The sequence below is a fragment of the Eulemur rufifrons genome, chromosome 24 (genome assembly GCF_041146395.1).
Source record: "Eulemur rufifrons isolate Redbay chromosome 24, OSU_ERuf_1, whole genome shotgun sequence".
Taxonomy (NCBI): domain Eukaryota; kingdom Metazoa; phylum Chordata; class Mammalia; order Primates; family Lemuridae; genus Eulemur; species Eulemur rufifrons.
The window spans coordinates 18,476,194-18,492,695 of NC_091006.1; the positions used below are offsets into that span (position 1 = coordinate 18,476,194).

The following is a 16,502-nucleotide window of genomic DNA, read 5'->3' on the forward strand; positions in this document are numbered from 1 at the left end:
GAAGATGATGTTCAGGACATCTGAGCTGGAACAAGCAGTGGGGAGGAGCTGGGCTAATACAGCAGGTGCAAAGGCCCTGGGGCAACCAGTGGCTGGACCTCAGCACAAAGTAGCCCATGAGGGGCATGTGGAAGACTAGGTCAAAATGAGTTGGAGAGAGGCTGGGTCAGTTCCTTGGGATGCTGGAGGGAGGGCAGGGAGGTGGGGAGCTGAGGGGGGATCCTGAGCAGTGAAGGCTGCCTTCTGATGTGGCCTCTCTGTCCCTGCCCCTCTCTGTAGGCCCCTGACTACTGACTGTGCCCGGCTGTCACGCCCGGCTCTGTACAGAGACACTGGTTCTGTCCAAGGATGTAGCCTCCTTGCCACCCTCTCGGAGGGGTCCTGTGGCCAGAGAAATGATCCCACTGGCCAAAGCCCCCATCTTCCCCAGAGATCCCCAGTCCCCAGACCCAAGTGACCAGGATGAGGCCCCTGGGCCAGCCAGCCCTGGGGACACAGAGGCCCAGCGCCTGCGCTTCCAGCACTTCCAGTACCATGTGGCCACTGGGCCACACCTCGCACTGGGCCAGCTCTGGGAGCTGTGCTGCCAGTGGCTGCAGCCCGAGGTGCGCTCCAAGGAGCAGATGCTGGAGCTGCTGGTGCTGGAGCAGTTCCTGGGCTCACTGCCCAGCAGGATGAAGACCTGGGTGCAGTCGCAGGGCCCCCGCACCTGCAGGGAGGACACCAGCCTGGTGGAAGACCTCACACAGATGTGCCAGCAGGAAGGTGAGAGCCTGAAGGCTCAGTGGACCCTGGAGACCAGCCGTGGGGTGGTGCCAGGGCAGTAGGGCCACTGGACGTCTGAAGATGGAGCTGCTCCTCTTCCCCTGCACTGCCCCACCTGCTCCTGACCAGCAGCATCCCATCCAATCAAACCTCTTTGACCTGCCCCTCGCCTGTGTTTTTAATTTTTAATGCATAAATGTCATTGTGCTGCACACCTCATCTGCCTCCAATTTCTTGCTCAGTGATTAAAGATCCCTCCATTTTTCACGTGCCCATCTGTCCTGTCACCTTTGTGTCTGGTGTCTCCTCACTGTCCACTCTCCCAGGAAGGACACCAGCCAGCTACCCACTCCCTGCCACACACAGCGCCTCAGAGGACTCTTAGGAATGCTAGAGATCTTTAGTCCCCCCCAGGGGCACAGACCCCATCCTAGAGACTTGACTGGCTGGTTGTGGTTAGAGACAGGTCTGCACCATGGCAGATGGGCCATCCCCGCTTGGGGAGCCTCAAGAGCCGGTGTTTGTTCTCTCTCTCCCTCTCCTCTTCACTCTGAGAGAGCTTTCTCCTGTGTTCTTGGCCCTGTGTGCCCAAGTCAAGACTTCATCCACCCAGGGCTCAGTCCCACGGAACAGGGCTCTCTCTTTCCTAGTAATGTCACCACAGTGCAGGGATTGGATACTGGGAGGCCAAAAGTAGCAAGTGTGGATGGTGAGAGCCCACCGCGGCAATGTGGCATAGGAAAGGCTTCCCCAGCGAGTCCCTAACCTGTAGGGAGAGGGAAGGAGGCACCTGGTGGAGGCGCCATAGGCCAAGGGGCAAGAAGGACCCTTTTGTGTGCAGGCGTCAGAGGCCCCTTAGCCCAGAGAAAGGGGGCTGGAGAAGGGAGGAGAGACCATTCCCCACCTCCCGCTGTAAGTCTCCCACAGACCTACCAGTAAGTCTACCCGGGTCACAGAGGGCCGCCAGGGACGTGCTTGGGAGAGCTCTCCCAGTCACGCTTTGCAGAGGCTTGGGGATAGCCCTTTAAGAGCTTGAAGGCAGAACAGTCTGGATAAACAGGCTCTCTGAACTTACTCTTACTGGGGCAAAGGGGCCAAAGAGCATTTGCTTAGGGCCTTCCGTGGTCCACCTGAGCCCCGAAGGACCCTCACTAACTCTGCTGTCTTGGAATGCTCCATCATTTTTGAGCAAGAGGCCCTGAGATTTATGTCTTCCAAAGTGGTGGTTTGCTTTTCATATGACATCTTTTGAGCCTACAAAACAGTATAGAAAATACACGATGAGGCTGGGCTCGGTGGCTCACGCCTGTAATCCTAGCACTCTGGGAGGCTGAGGCGGGTGGATCGCTCAAGGTCAGGAGTTCGAGACCAGCCTGAGCAAGAGCAAGACCCCATCTCTACTAAAAATAGAAAGAAATTATCTGGCCAACTAAAATATATATAGAAAAAATTAGCCGGGCATGGTGGCGCATGCCTGTAGTCCCAGCTACTCGGGAGGCTGAGGCAGGAGGATCGCTTAAGCCCAGGAGTTTGAGGTTGCTGTGAGTTAGGCTGATGCCACGGCACTCACTCTAGCCCGGGCAACAAAGCGAGACTCTGTCAAAAAAAACAAAAACAAAAACAAAAAACCCATAAAAATTAGGCTTTCTACTCGGCCTTGGAGAACCAGATGATCTCCCAAGAATGGGGCCACCTCTCCTGGCCAGCCAGCTGGAGCAGAGAGCAGGCAGCTGGTGACCACAGCCCCCACCACGCCAGTCCCCAGCACTTGACCTTTTTCAAAGGAAAGCCTTGAAGTGTTTTTTTTCTTTTTTTCCTTCCAACTTCACTTGGAAACACAGCGTTCACTTGACTTTGAATCCATGCAAGCAGAGACCTTTCCCTTCAAATCATTTCTAAGTAGCCTTTCAACTCGAAAAGCCTTTGGACCCACCCCACCGCCACCTGCTGCAGCTTCTCAGCTGAGCTGCCCCTTCTCAGCCTCTGTCCCCCAGGAGCCTCCACTGCCTTCACCTGTTTGCCATCACTTCCTTTGCCTTCGCCTCGTTTGCCTTCTCAGAACTCTCCCTAGTTGGCCTCTGGACCTGGCTTCTTGGCTCCCTCGGCATCCCCAGCTTTTCCCTGCAGTCCCCAGTAGGGGCATCTGGCTCTATGCCATGCCTTAATTGCCAGTGGGCTCCAGCTGCCTCCCAGCCACCTTCTCTCTCATCCTGCAAATGAGCTTCTCCCTTGGAGCCCTTGGAGCACAGGTTGGAAGGTGGAACCTCAGCCCTACAGTCAACCCATTACTCCCGAAGCCCCTGAGCCTTCCCTCAGATACAGTGTTTATGATCCACAGGACGACAGGGTAAGCAGAGACAGAACTCTGCTCATTCCATGCAGTTTCCATTTCAGTCCTCACACACTGGAGGCACATTCACAGCTCTGTTCGTTGGTGCCAGGATTGCACAAGAAAGTAGGTGCCATTGCCTAAAAGGCATCAGTCAGGCCCAGCCAACACCCGGCTGGCTCCTCCTCTGCAGTGGCCCCCAAGACCCCAGGACCAGGTTCTCCAGAGATGTCTGCCTGGTGTCCCACAGACCATCTACCCTCCAGGGACATTGCCTGGAATCCCTCAGTCCTCCAATAGAGCTTATCCAAAGAACTCATCTTCCCCTTGTGCAAAACAAACAAACAAAGAAAACCTACCCAACTGCCTCCTCTCTGGGGTTCCCGCTCTCCCCAGAGGGACCACCACCCTCCAAAGCCCCAGAAGGATTTTTGATGACACTGTGGGCAATAATAACGTGCCCTGGGAACCCACCTCCTGACCCCCTCAGTTCTTTTTTCTCCTCTGCACCATCCGCCCCAGGCTTTCTCCCCCTTTCTTGGATGTCTGCAGTTTCCTCTAAGCAAACTCTGCCTCCAGCCTGTTCCCCTCCATCCTATCCCTAGCCTGCAGCCTGCAGGGTCCCCCTAAAATGCAGACACTGAAGACATAAGGTCTAGCAGACCAGCTCCACTGCTTCCCTCCCAGCTTCCTCTGCAGCCCCCGTGCTGGGGTGGTAGAGACTGGCATCCTCAACCCCCTCTGCCCCTGCCTGTTTCCACACTCACTCTTACTAAAGGGCTCTTCCTGTGCCTAGAACAGTCTCCACTGTCACACTTTACCTCGCCCAGGATAGAACCGGCTCTCTAAGGTGGGAAGGGATGAGTGGTGAGTGAGTGAACTGAAGCCCCTGCCAAGACGCTATTTTGGGCTGTAGTAACCAGTCAGGGAGCCTTGCTTGGACCTCTGAGGCAGGTGAGCCAGCCAGAGGGACAGTGCCAGCCCCCTCTTCTCTTTAGGTTCACCCCACCTGTGATGGCCTAGCCACTTCCACATGCCTGGCTCCCTGTGCCTTCCTCTGCCAGCATCTTCCCAAAAGCCCCATGCAACCGTCACCATGAGGCCAGCCTCCTTGTCTGCCCTCCAGGCTTTGTCACAGAACAGCTGCTGGCCCGGTCCTGGGAGCTCATGCTCTGGAGGACCAGAGTCTTGCAAGCCACCTTCCTCCCCACCCCAGCCAGGGCCTCTAGAGTCAGAGGAGGGCTGGACACTGCCAGCCTCTGAAACTCTAAAAATGATTGAAAAAAAAAAAAAGGAAGAAATATGTCCATGGAGCTGTAAATGCTACATTATATTTTAAGTGTATGTGTTGAACAAATTAACTTTTTTTAACACAAAATGCAGTGTGACACAGTTCTGCTATCCATGCTATGATAACAGAATTGCTTGGAAGCTACACTGATTTGCAGTGCAACTGCTCGTGGTGGGGGATCCTGTCACAGGCCAGGCAGAGGCAAATGCTGTTCTATGAGATGTAGAGAGAAGCAAAAAGCAGGCAGAACTAAAAGGAAGCTGAGAATGAGCTGAGAAGGACGCAGCCATGGTTTGGAAGGAAGAAGACTGGAGAAGAGGAGGTGGCTCAGACCACAGTGAGGACAGCACACACAGGAGTAGCCCTCAGCTCATCTTACTTGACCAGTAGTGTGTTTTCTAAAACCTTTGAAATCCCTGCCAGCTTTAAAAAATCAAGAGATTTCACACAGAAATCCAGATCTCTGGCTTCTTTGGAGAAATCCAGACATGGGACACTGGGCTTACCAGTCTACATGATCCCACTTGGCTGAAGCCAAGCAGCATCTGCCTCTTTAGAAAAAGCCCAGGTCCCTACAAGCACATTTTTAGAGACCTGGCTGAGAAAAACCAAGGATTGAAAGGTTGGAGAAAGGAAACAGAGGGGCAGGTCTGAGAGAGCTAGACAGGGCCACCTGGCCCCACATCAGGGCTGGGGTGTATCCTTGGCAAGTCCAGTGTGGAACCACCAACAGCTCACCAGGACTCTGCCCAGAACTTTTGGGGAAAAGACTGCATCATGCATGAGTTGTGTATTCATGCCTTTTGATCAAGCAAATCAGGGAAAAGAAAAAAAGAGTACACATTTTGTGGATAAAAAAATAACAAAAAATTAAATATTTTGTTGCATTTGGCTTGTGGGTGAGGGATCTGAAAAATGGAATTATATATATTTTAAAGCCTTTTTATTGCAGTAGAATGAAGAGCAGGCTAGCACTCAGTATGACAATCACAAATGTGGGAGTTTACAGTCTTCAAATACACATGACATTTTTTAAAGAAAGGCCAATAAGCTTGCTTTTGCTTTGTTTACATCAGTGCATTATGATTTTCAGCCCTATCTTTTCATAATCACCACTGTTTTAGAGATTATGAAATTTACAGTTTTAACTCATTTGTGAACCAGCCAAATCTTTGCAAGTGTCTTTGTGTATAAAGAAAATGTAACCAGCTAGGTTTTTCTTTTAATATGAGAATTTTTATCGTGTTCTCTACCATTTCCAGAGTCCGAGTTGTTTCAGTCAAAGAAAAACACACCCGTGTCTTGAAACTTTTTCTTAGCTTCAAATCCAGCTCGAAAGCCCAGACTGATTGGAATCAATCAGTCCTTTCAAAAGGGCAAAAGCACAAGGTCCAGTCTTGGTTTTCTTACATTATCTCCACTCACTGCTCCATGAATGTCTGATGTACACTGGTGAAAGTAACTCCACCTTAAATGGGGAACAGTGAATGCGCCCACCTCATTTACTGTTTGCTGCTGTACCTGGGCCTGCTCCTAGCAAGCTTTAGTGAATGTCCACAAAATGATAATTCAATCTGTGCGTGCATATCAGCTCTGAGTATCACGCTGCTGTTCAAATGCACAATTTCCACAATTACATAGCCATGTGTAGTTATAAACGTTAAAGTGTCTTTATGTGATGTTTCTTATAACCATGTAATAAATACAGCCCAAGAACTGTCTATGGCTGGGTCAGTGTGGCAAAATGCAAATCGCTCTTGTTTGGGATCTTGGTGACTGTGCTTTAAATTGGTGTGTTCTTTACATCACTGCTTTGCAACAATAAAGTATACAGTGTACTTTCCAACATGAACGCAGTATGTAGTTATGCCGGGGGACTCAGGGCGCTCCCGCATCCTCCTCACCCGCCTCTCGGCCCTTCTTCAGTCACGCCAAGGCCTCGGACGGGTAGACCGTGCCCTCCTCTGCCCCGCCGAGACCCCCGCCTATCCCGACCGCTCGGGCTCAAAGCCCCCCCACCCCCCCAGTCAGTCCCCGGCTCCGGAAGCACGGGGCCGATGTCCGCAGACCCCTCAGCAAGCGGGCAGCCAACGTCCACGCGCCCACAAAGCAGGGCTGAAGCCCAAACCCCAAGGCGCCGCCGGGCGGGCGCAGAGCAACCGGAGGTGCGCGCGCAGCCCTCTGGGAGATGCAGTCCGGCGCAGGCGCACTGGCGCCGAAGGCGTCCCGGCTTTTGTGTCGCCGTCGGGCGGGTGAGTGAAGCACGGAAAGTTAGGCCGCGCGGAGGTCTGGGACCCTCCCTGGGGCCCCAGCCGGGGCAGGACCTAACCATGCGCGCGTCTGTGTCGAACTTTTTCGATGCTTTGGGCCCGGGGAGTCTCCCCGGGGGTGGGGGCTGGTGTTGGTCCCCTGGTGTTTGGGTCCCAGAGGGGGCGGGGCCGGGGACCTGGCTTGAGCGACTGAGGGCGGGGCCTCCCATCGCGAGGGGCAAGGGCCCTCGGAGGCGGCCCGCCCACCTGCCCCAGCCAGCGCGCAGGTGTGAGCGAAGGTGTGGGCGTCCGGCACCCCGGGGCCTGACGCTAAGCAGGGGTTCACTGAGGGAGCGTTCCCCCCACCCCCACCCCCGTCCCCGGGAGCAGTCGCCGCCGTGTGCACACGCCCCCCAGGAGCAAACCTTGTTGTGCCCACCAAGGCGCCACAGACCTAGCCCTGGGGCGCCACAGACCTAACCCTGGCCCTAACCCTCCCTTGTTTTACAGAAGAGGAAACTGAGGCACCCTGGAAACCATTTGTGCAGCCAGGCAGTGTGCCCTGTGTAATGGGACAGGAAAAGCTAGCTCATCCTTCACCTGGCCTGGTTTGGCGGGTGAGGTGAGGCGCTCCTGACCTAGCCTCCTATGCGCCCTTTGCCCCCAGAACGAAGCTGACGTTCTGCCTGAAGCCACGAGAGGTAATGATGACTTGGCCCGGCCAGGCCTCCGTGAGTACGCACGTTCTGGCCTCACATGCTGTCCAGGCCCCAGGCACCGCCGCGCTGGAAGACAGCCGGCGCTGATTCCTGTCTGGGTGGGTTTTATGCTGCGCTTACACCTGCCTGAGGCCGGTGGGTGATGTTAAATGAGTATAGATTGACTCACGGTTCTGTAGGTCTGAAGCCCAAAATGAAGGTGCCAGCAGACCTGGTGGGTCCAGGATGGCACCATGAGTGCCCGTCCCAGAGGGCTATGCACGCAGTCGCCTCTTCTTACCCAGAACGTAGCCCCTCCCTCAGGCCGCCAGAAGAAACCACCCTTGGTGGGACACGCACACATCCTCAAAAGGGTCATGGGCTGGGTGTGGTTGCTCACTCCTGTAATCCTCACACTTTGAAAGGCTGAGGTGGGATCTCTACAAATTATTTAAAAATCCTGCCTGTAGTCCCAGCCACTCAGGAGGCCAAGGCAGGAGGATCACTTGAGGCCAGGACTTTGGGGCTGCAGTGAGTTATGATCAGGCCACTGCATTCCAGCCTGAGCAACATAGTGGGACCCCACCTCTTAGAAAGGAATGAAATTAGGGCACCAAGTACATCACATGTTGTACATACATTTCCTGGTTGGCCATATAGTCTTCGGATTTGTTTATGGTATTTTTTGCAGCATGTGGATTTTTATTTAATTGTATGTATGAACTCTTATTGTGGGCAAAATGAGACAACCAGAATTCTTAGATGGCTTCCAAGGTTTCCTGCCCCTTAGTGTGCATGCCTGCACTAATCCCCAGAGTCTGTTAATGTAAGATAGCACCCCTATGACCGTGTTATACCATATAACATGATTGACCTGAAGGAAGGGAGATTACCTGGGTGCACCTGACCTAATCACATGAGCTGTTTAAAAGCAGAGTTTTTCCTTGCTGGTTGCAGAAGAGGTAGTCAGAGAAATGCATTCTGGCTGTCTCAGAAGAAAGCAAATACCCAGGTTGTGAGCTGTCAATGAAGGGGGTGGCTTCTAAGAGCTAGAGTGACCTCTGGCCAACAGCTGGCCGGAAAATGGGGACCTCAGTCCTACAATTTCAGGGAATTGATTTCTGTCAACAAAAAGAATAAGCTGGAAGTGGATTTTTCCCCAGAGCCTCCAGATGAGAATGCAGTTAGGATGTTAGCTCTGTGAGACCCTGAGCAGAGAACCCAGTCACTCTGTGTTGGAGTTCTGACCTAAGAACTAAGAGATAATAAATGGATATTGTTTTAAGATACTGACTTTTGGGAAAACCTGATCCAAATCCCCAGACCAAAGAGAACTCTATCCCACTCAGCCTGGCTGATGCCCTCATTCACCAGCTTCCACCCCCACCAGCAGCCAGTACTGGGCTGTGCTTGGCTGGAGGCACTCATGTGTCATGTTTTAGGAGCAAGTGACCTTTGAGGACGTGGTCGTGGACTTCACCTGGGAGGAGTGGGGATGGCTGAAGCCTGCCCAGAGGACGTTGTACTGTGATGTGATGCTGGAGACCTTCAGGCTCCTGGTCTCTGTGGGTAAGCCTTCACCCATGTCCCTGATGGTCTGCTCCAGCATGGATGCTAATTCTCCTGGGTTAAAAATGGAGGTAGGGTTGGGCCTTCAAAGCAAATACCTGGGCTATGTCTTGGGCTTCAGGAACCTGAATGTTTTAGTGTAGGAAATATCAAGTAGGACCAATATTAGCATGTCACAGACCCAATCTGAAAACACCAGAAGCAGAGAAATATGAGGTGAGGGAGACATACTGGCTCTAGACGCAAACCGGATCTGTGTCTTCCTGCAATGTGTCAGGAGCCCCTCCCTCTTAAGCACTTCCCTCTGTACTTTTGTCTTAGTCCATTTGGGCTGCTATAACAAATACCTTAGACTGGGTAATTTATAAACAATATAAATGTATTGCTCACAGTTCTGGATGCTGGAAAGTCCAAGATCAAGGCGTCAGCAAATTCAGTGTCTGATGAGGACCCATTCGCCATTAATGGCACCTTATTGCTGCATCCTCCCAGGTTGAAGGGGCAAGTGAGCTCCCTCGAGCCCCTTTTATAAGGGCTCTGATCCCATTCATGAGGGCAGAACCTTCATGAATAAATAATTTCCCCGAGGCCCCACCTGTTAACACTGTCACATTGGGCATTAGGTTCTAATGTGAATTTTAGGGGGACACCAACATTCAGACCATAGCAATCTTTTTCTGGCTCCATTTCCAGATAGGTCCCTCTGGAGGTGACAAGACAGCTGCCAGTGTGCCTTTCCTCGGTCCAGAACTAGCAGAAAAGACAGGATCTGGGTCCTAGGCATCTATCAAAGGCTCCTGGATTGTCTTGGTTTGGCTGCCAGGTCCCCTTCATAGTGGTCATCGCTGCCAGTTGGCAGAGAAGGAAGCAGAGCTCTGATTGGCCATGCCTGGGTCACATGTCCACCCCAGAACTAGGAGTGGGATCAAGGACTGAGAATGGGAGAATGGAGTCCTTGAGAAGCATCAGAGGCTGTTACAGTGACAACTGTAGCTACTTGGGACCCCAGTCACTCGGGACCTGGAAGACCAAAGGTGGAGTGGGCAGAGGGATAGGGAAGGTCCTGCGACACAAAAGCTCACTCCATGGGTCTCTACCTGAACAGGACATTGGTTTCTGAAACCGGACGTCATCTCCCTGCTGGTGCAAGAGGCAGAGCCGTGGGCAGTAGACTCCGGAGTTCCCCAAGGCGTGTGCCCAGGTGAGATGGGAGCCCTGCAGGACTGGGAAGAGCCCGTCCAGGGCTCTAGAAACCTTGCCTCAAGGTATCTGCTCTCTAATTCTTCATAGAAAGTTGACTCCTCAGTCTTAGTGAAGGTTCACCAAGCACTCATTTTGCTGTGAGTGAGACCAAGTCCCCATCTTCACTGAATTTACAGGTTAGGAAGGGGGAGACAAACAATAAATAGAAAAAATAATAGTAGCAGCGGGTAATATGATTACAGATTGTGATGAATGTTAAGAAGATGAAAGCAGGAAATGAGGTAGAGACTAGGATGGGCATGGGGGGACTTTAGAGAGATGAGGGATATCCTCTCCATGGAGGTGACATGTGACCTGAACCCTGAGCCATGAAACAGTCTGAGAGAACAGTGTTCCAGGCAGAGTAACAGCAAGGACAAAGGCTCTGAGGTGATGGATTCGTCAGCTTTCACTGTGTAACAAGCCTCTGACCTCAGTGGTGGAAACCAAAGAATCATTTATGACTCGTGCACCTGTGGGTTGGTGGCTCTAGGCTGGGCTCTGCCAATGTGCTTGCAGGGTGACTGGGTGGTTCTGTTCTTTATGCCACTTGTTCAGCTCCTGGGATCAGCAGGCAACTCTGTAGGAATTGGGGGTATCCTAGCCCTCTAACAGGTAATTTCCCAGTTTTGAACAGTCCCCATCTCCAGGGTCCAAGAGGAATGGCCAGTGTGGAAGGGGGTCACAATAGGGTCTTTCAACCTCACTAAGAACTGGCCCTTATCCACTGTTGTTAGCTTCCTGTTGCTCCTGCTGTTACAAATTATAGTTGACCCTTGAACAGCATGGGTTTGAATGATGCGGGTCCACTTAAACACGCATCTTCTACCTCTGCCACCTCTGAGACAGCAAAACCAAATCTCTCCTCTTCCTCTTCCTTAGCCAACTCAGGGTGAAGGTGATAATGAAGACCTTTATGATGGTCTACTTCCACTTAATGAATAGTGAATCGTAACATATTTTCTCTTCCTTATGATTTTTTTTTTTTTTGAGACAGAGTCTGGCTTTGTTGCCCTGGCTAGAGTGAGTGCCGTGGCGTCAGCCTAGCTCACAGCAACCTCAAACTCCTGAGCTCAAGCGATCCTCCTGTCTCAGCCTCCTGAGTAGCTGGGACTATAGGCATGCACCACCATGCCCGGCTAATTTCCTTATGATTTTCTTAATAACATTTTCTTTCTTCTTGCTTACTTTAATGTAAGAGCACAGTATATAGACCAAGCACAGTGGCTCACGCCTGTAATCCTAGCACTTTAGGAGGCCAAGGCAGGATTGGGGCTAGGAATTCGAGACCAGCCTGAGCAAGAGTGAGACCCCATCTCTACAAAAAATAGAAAAATTAGCTGGGTGTGGTGGCACACTTGGAGTCCCAGCTATTTGGGAGGCTGAGGCAGGAGGATGGTTTGAGCTCAGGAGTTTGAGGCTGCTATGAGCTATGATGACACCACTGTACTCCAGCCTGGGAGACAAGTGAGACCCTGTCTCAATTTAAAAAAAAGTACAGTGTATAATACATATAACATACAAAATATGTGTTAATTGACTGTTTATGTTATCAGTGTAGTCAACAGTAAGCTATTAATAATTAAAGTTGTAGGGAGTCAAAAGTTATATGCAGATTTTTGACTGCACAGGGGGTTGATGTCACTAATCCCTGCATTGTTCAAAGGTTAGCTGTACTACAAACTTAGTGGCTTAAAGAAAAGCAAATTATTGTACAGTTCTAGAGATCAGAAGTACAAAATAGGTCTCACTGGGCTATAATCAAGATGTCAGCAGGGGGCCGGGCGCAGTGGCTCACGCCTGTAATCCTAGCACTCTGGGAGGCCGAGCTGGGCGGATCGTTTGAGCTCAGGAGTTCGAGACCAGCCTGAGCAAGAGCGAGACCCCACCTCTACTAAAAATAGAAAGAAATTATATGGACAGCTAAAAATATATATAGAAAAAATTAGCCGGGCATGGTGGTGCATGCCTGTAGTCCCAGCTACTCGGGAGGCTGAGGCAGGAGGATCCCTTGAGCTCAGGAGTTTGAGGTTGCTGTGAGCTAGGCTGACGCCACGGCACTCACTCTAGCCTGGGCAACAGAGTGAGACTCTGTCTCAAAAAAAAAAAAAAAAAAAAAAGATGTCAGCAGGGAATTGTTCCTTCTGAAACTCTAGAGAAGAATCCCTTATTTTGCATTTTCCAGCTTCTAGAGGTTGCCCACATTCCTTGGCTTACAGCCTTGTCCGTCTGCACAGTCATCAATGGCTGGTCAAGCCTCACATCATATTCACTCTGACTCTGACCCTTCTGCCTCTCTTCCACATTTTAAAACCCTTGCGATTGATTACATTAGCCTACCCAGGTAATCCAGGATAATCTCTCTATCTTAAAGTCAGATGATTAGCAACTCTAATTCCTTCCTGCCATATAAAGTAACATATTCACAGGTCTGGGGTTTAGAGTGTGGATGTCTTTGGGAGCCACTATTCTGCCTATCACAGTTGGCTTCACCTCTCTTTTTTTTTTTTTTTTTTTTTTTAACTTTTCACTGGAGCATAACATAATATGGGGAAGGTGCCCATGTCCCACCTCTAGGCCAATCCAGCATCTTGATGTGGGCAGCATACACTGTGGCCAGGGTTATGCAGAGGGGGCTGGGTACCAGGGCAGTCCTGCCAGGAAGGAGGAAGAGGGAATACATTAGTCCGTTCATATGGTATGTCTATTGAGCTCTTCTGTGGGCTGGAGGTTCAGTGGTGACAGAATGCCCTGCCCTCCGGGGAATCCCAGTTAGTGAGACAGACAAAATTAGGCAGATCAAAGTACTCTGACACACCACAGGTCATTTATCATCCTCCTAGTGGTAGACATTGCAGCTGTTTCTGGTCTGGGGGAGCAGATGGGTTTTTTATATCCTACAACAACAGTAAGCCACCAAGAGGAAACTGGGTCTCAGCAGTGGGAGGGCTGGGCCGAGCATCCTTCTCCATGTGGCGGCCTTTCCTCCATTGTCACCTGGCCATTGTACTGCTCCTTCTAGGCCCAGTGCCTCTGTGGACCTGAGTGCTCTCCTCAGTACCCTTTCCCACCCTTCTCTGTGCTTCCCTCTAGACTCCAATCATGGCCCTCATGCCAGCCCCCCATTTTTGGTCTGTTTTTCCTTTCTCTCTTCTGTTCCTTTCCTGGTTTACAAAGCTGCATTTTTTTTTCTTTTTTTTTTTTTTTTTGAGACAGGGTCTCGCTCTTTCACCCCAGCTAGAGTGTGGTGGTGTCATCATAGCTCATTGTAAGCTCAAACTCTTGGGCTCAAGCAATCCTCCTGCTTCAGCTTCCCAAGTAGCTGGTACTGCAAGTGTGCACCACCACACTTGGCTAATTTTTTTATTGTTTGTGGTGACAGGGTCTTGCTGTGTTGCTCAGGCTGGTCTTGAACTCCCGACGTCAAGCAGTCCTCCCACCTTGCCCTCCCAAAGTGCTAGGATTATAGGTGTGAGCCACTGTGCCTGGTTGCAAAACTGCATTTTTAAATGGTCAAAGCCACTAGTGCCTTGAACCTTTCAAAATTATGATCTCTGCACCCACCACAAACTCTTTTCCTTCACAACAGGGATTATTAAGGGACATTTCCATTTTTGTTTCTTTCAGACTTGGAAACTAGACCCAAAGTCAAACTATCAGCTCCAAAGCAAGGTATCTCTGAAGAAGAATCAACCAGTGTTGTCCTGGTAGAAAGATTCCTGTGGAATGGTCTATGGTACTACAAGGTTGAGGACACCAAGGGCTGCTGGGAATGGAGTCGTGAGTGCCTAGAGAGCTGTGTGGTGCAGGTGGCCTTCACATCTGAGGACACACTAACTCAGGAGCAGTGGCAAGGGAATGGGTTTGGGGAAAACTTGAGTCTGAGCCCCAATCTCACAACTCAACCAGTGACTCCTGAAAGGTGTGGTCCCCACACATGGGGGATACACAGAAAGATGGAGAAACCAGACTCAAAGTTAAATGCTCTACAGAAAACCTATGCTAAAGAGAAACCTTACAAATGTCAGGAATGTGGAAAGGCTTTTAGTCACAGCTCAGCACTTGTTGAACACCACCGAACACACACAGGAGAGAGACCTTATGAATGTCATGAATGTGGAAAAGCCTTCCGAAATAGCTCAGCACTTACCAAACACCAGAGAATCCATACTGGGGAGAAACCCTATAAATGCACTCAGTGTGGGAGGACCTTCAACCAAATTGCCCCACTGATCCAGCACCAGAGAACTCACACGGGTGAGAAGCCCTACGAATGCAGTGAATGTGGGAAATCTTTCAGTTTTAGGTCCTCCTTTAGTCAACATGAGCGGACTCACACAGGTGAGAAGCCCTATGAGTGCAGCGAGTGTGGGAAAGCCTTCCGCCAGAGTATCCATCTCACCCAGCACCTGCGAATCCACACGGGGGAGAAACCCTATCAGTGTGGAGAATGTGGCAAAGCCTTCAGCCACAGCTCGTCTTTAACCAAACATCAGCGAATCCATACTGGGGAGAAACCCTACGAGTGCCACGAGTGTGGAAAAGCCTTCACCCAGATCACACCACTAATTCAGCATCAAAGGACTCATACGGGAGAGAAGCCCTATGAGTGCAACGAGTGTGGGAAAGCCTTCAGCCAGAGCACACTCCTGACTGAGCACCGGAGGATTCACACGGGAGAGAAGCCCTATGGATGCAACGAGTGTGGGAAAACCTTCAGTCATAGCTCCTCACTCAGCCAGCATGAGCGGACTCATACGGGTGAGAAGCCCTATGAGTGCAGTCAATGTGGGAAGGCCTTCCGGCAGAGTACACACCTCACTCAGCATCAGAGGATCCATACAGGGGAGAAACCCTATGAGTGCAGTGACTGTGGCAAGGCCTTCAGCCACAGCTCATCCCTAACCAAACATCAGCGAATCCACACTGGGGAGAAGCCCTACGAATGTAATGAATGTGGCAGAGCCTTCAGCCAGCTTGCTCCCCTCATTCAACACCAGAGGATCCACACAGGAGAGAAGCCCTATGAATGTAATGAGTGCGGCAGAGCCTTCAGTCAGAGCTCCCTTCTCATTGAACACCAGAGGATTCACACCAAGGAAAAGCCCTATGGGTGCAATGAGTGTGGGAAATGCTTCAGTCACAGCTCTTCACTTAGCCAGCATGAAAGGACACACACCGGGGAAAAGCCCTATGAATGTCAGGATTGCGGAAAGTCGTTCAGGCAGAGCACCCACCTCACTCAGCACCGGAGGATCCACACAGGAGAGAAGCCGTATGAGTGCAGAGACTGTGGGAAGGCCTTTACACACAGCTCCTCCCTTACCAAGCACCAGAGAACTCACACTGGGTAGACCCACTACATGTGTGCTCTGGACATGAGGAAGCCTTAAGCCATAGCTCATCTCTTCCTAGACTTGACCCAGTCATACTCATGAGAAACAACACATATTTATACACAAGCCTTCATACACAACACACTCCTCAGGCACCCTCGAAGAGTTTGTGATGATGGAAATGATTTCCATTCCCTGCACCTTTGAACACAGCCCCCTTCCCACACCCTGTATGATCCAGCCATGAACTCTGCCCATTCTCAGTGCCAGCATACCTAGGGCTTCCCCTTGCCCTCTAGATATCCTATGTCCTTTTGAGTCCCAGCTCAGCAGCCTGTGGTCTGTACTTTCCAGACTCCCAACTCCATTGGAGAGATCTGGGCCACCTGCTTGTGCCTCCCATCAGCTGCATCTTTCTTTATGGTCCAAGTCACTGCACCTTTGTATGGGAGGTGAGACCTTCAGGACAGACCCACTGTCTCTGATGCCTGAACCTCCCCTGAGGTTAACCAGTGGGAACAGTTAGCTGTATTTTTGTTTCTCTCTAGAATAAGTTATCCATTTGTGCTCCTTACCATGTCTTGCACAGAATTATGGTGGTCCTGAAATCTCAGTAAGTCTGTTTTTGGTAGTGGTTTGGGAAAGGAAATTCTAAAACTATTTTAGAAGTATTTTAGAATTTATCAAATTAGTAAATACAATTTTTGGGGTGCCAGGGTTCTCAGTGCTGAGGGGACATAGAGTATGGAAGGAGTCACAGATTGGAATTGAAGGTCTTACTGTATGTGTACAGGCACACATATGTGCACACATACACCTGTGTACCTACATCCATTTATATATGTACATATATTTCATAGCTCAGAAGACACCCTAGTAGCAATGAACACAACTGGCACCCAGATCTTGGTCTCCAATACCATTGCTCACTAAAAGAAACCAGTTCTTGGAGACAGGGCTGAGGAAGGGCAGGACAAGATGGGCTTAGAATGTCCTTATGACAAAGCAAAGAAGTACTCAAAA

At 50.8% G+C, this 16,502-nt stretch overlaps 1 protein-coding gene across 1 annotated transcript; it reads left to right on the top strand.

The window, feature by feature from the left end:
- The first annotated feature begins 395 nt into the window (after positions 1 to 395).
- ZNF135 (zinc finger protein 135) lies at positions 396 to 15,497 on the top strand. The gene is made up of 7 exons (XM_069456972.1): positions 396 to 823; positions 2,760 to 2,898; positions 6,453 to 6,637; positions 7,302 to 7,335; positions 8,775 to 8,901; positions 10,007 to 10,102; positions 13,771 to 15,497. Exons 1-7 carry the CDS (start codon positions 396 to 398, stop codon positions 15,495 to 15,497), a joined length of 2,736 nt encoding a protein of 911 aa, XP_069313073.1.
- The last annotated feature ends 1,005 nt before the right edge of the window (positions 15,498 to 16,502 follow it).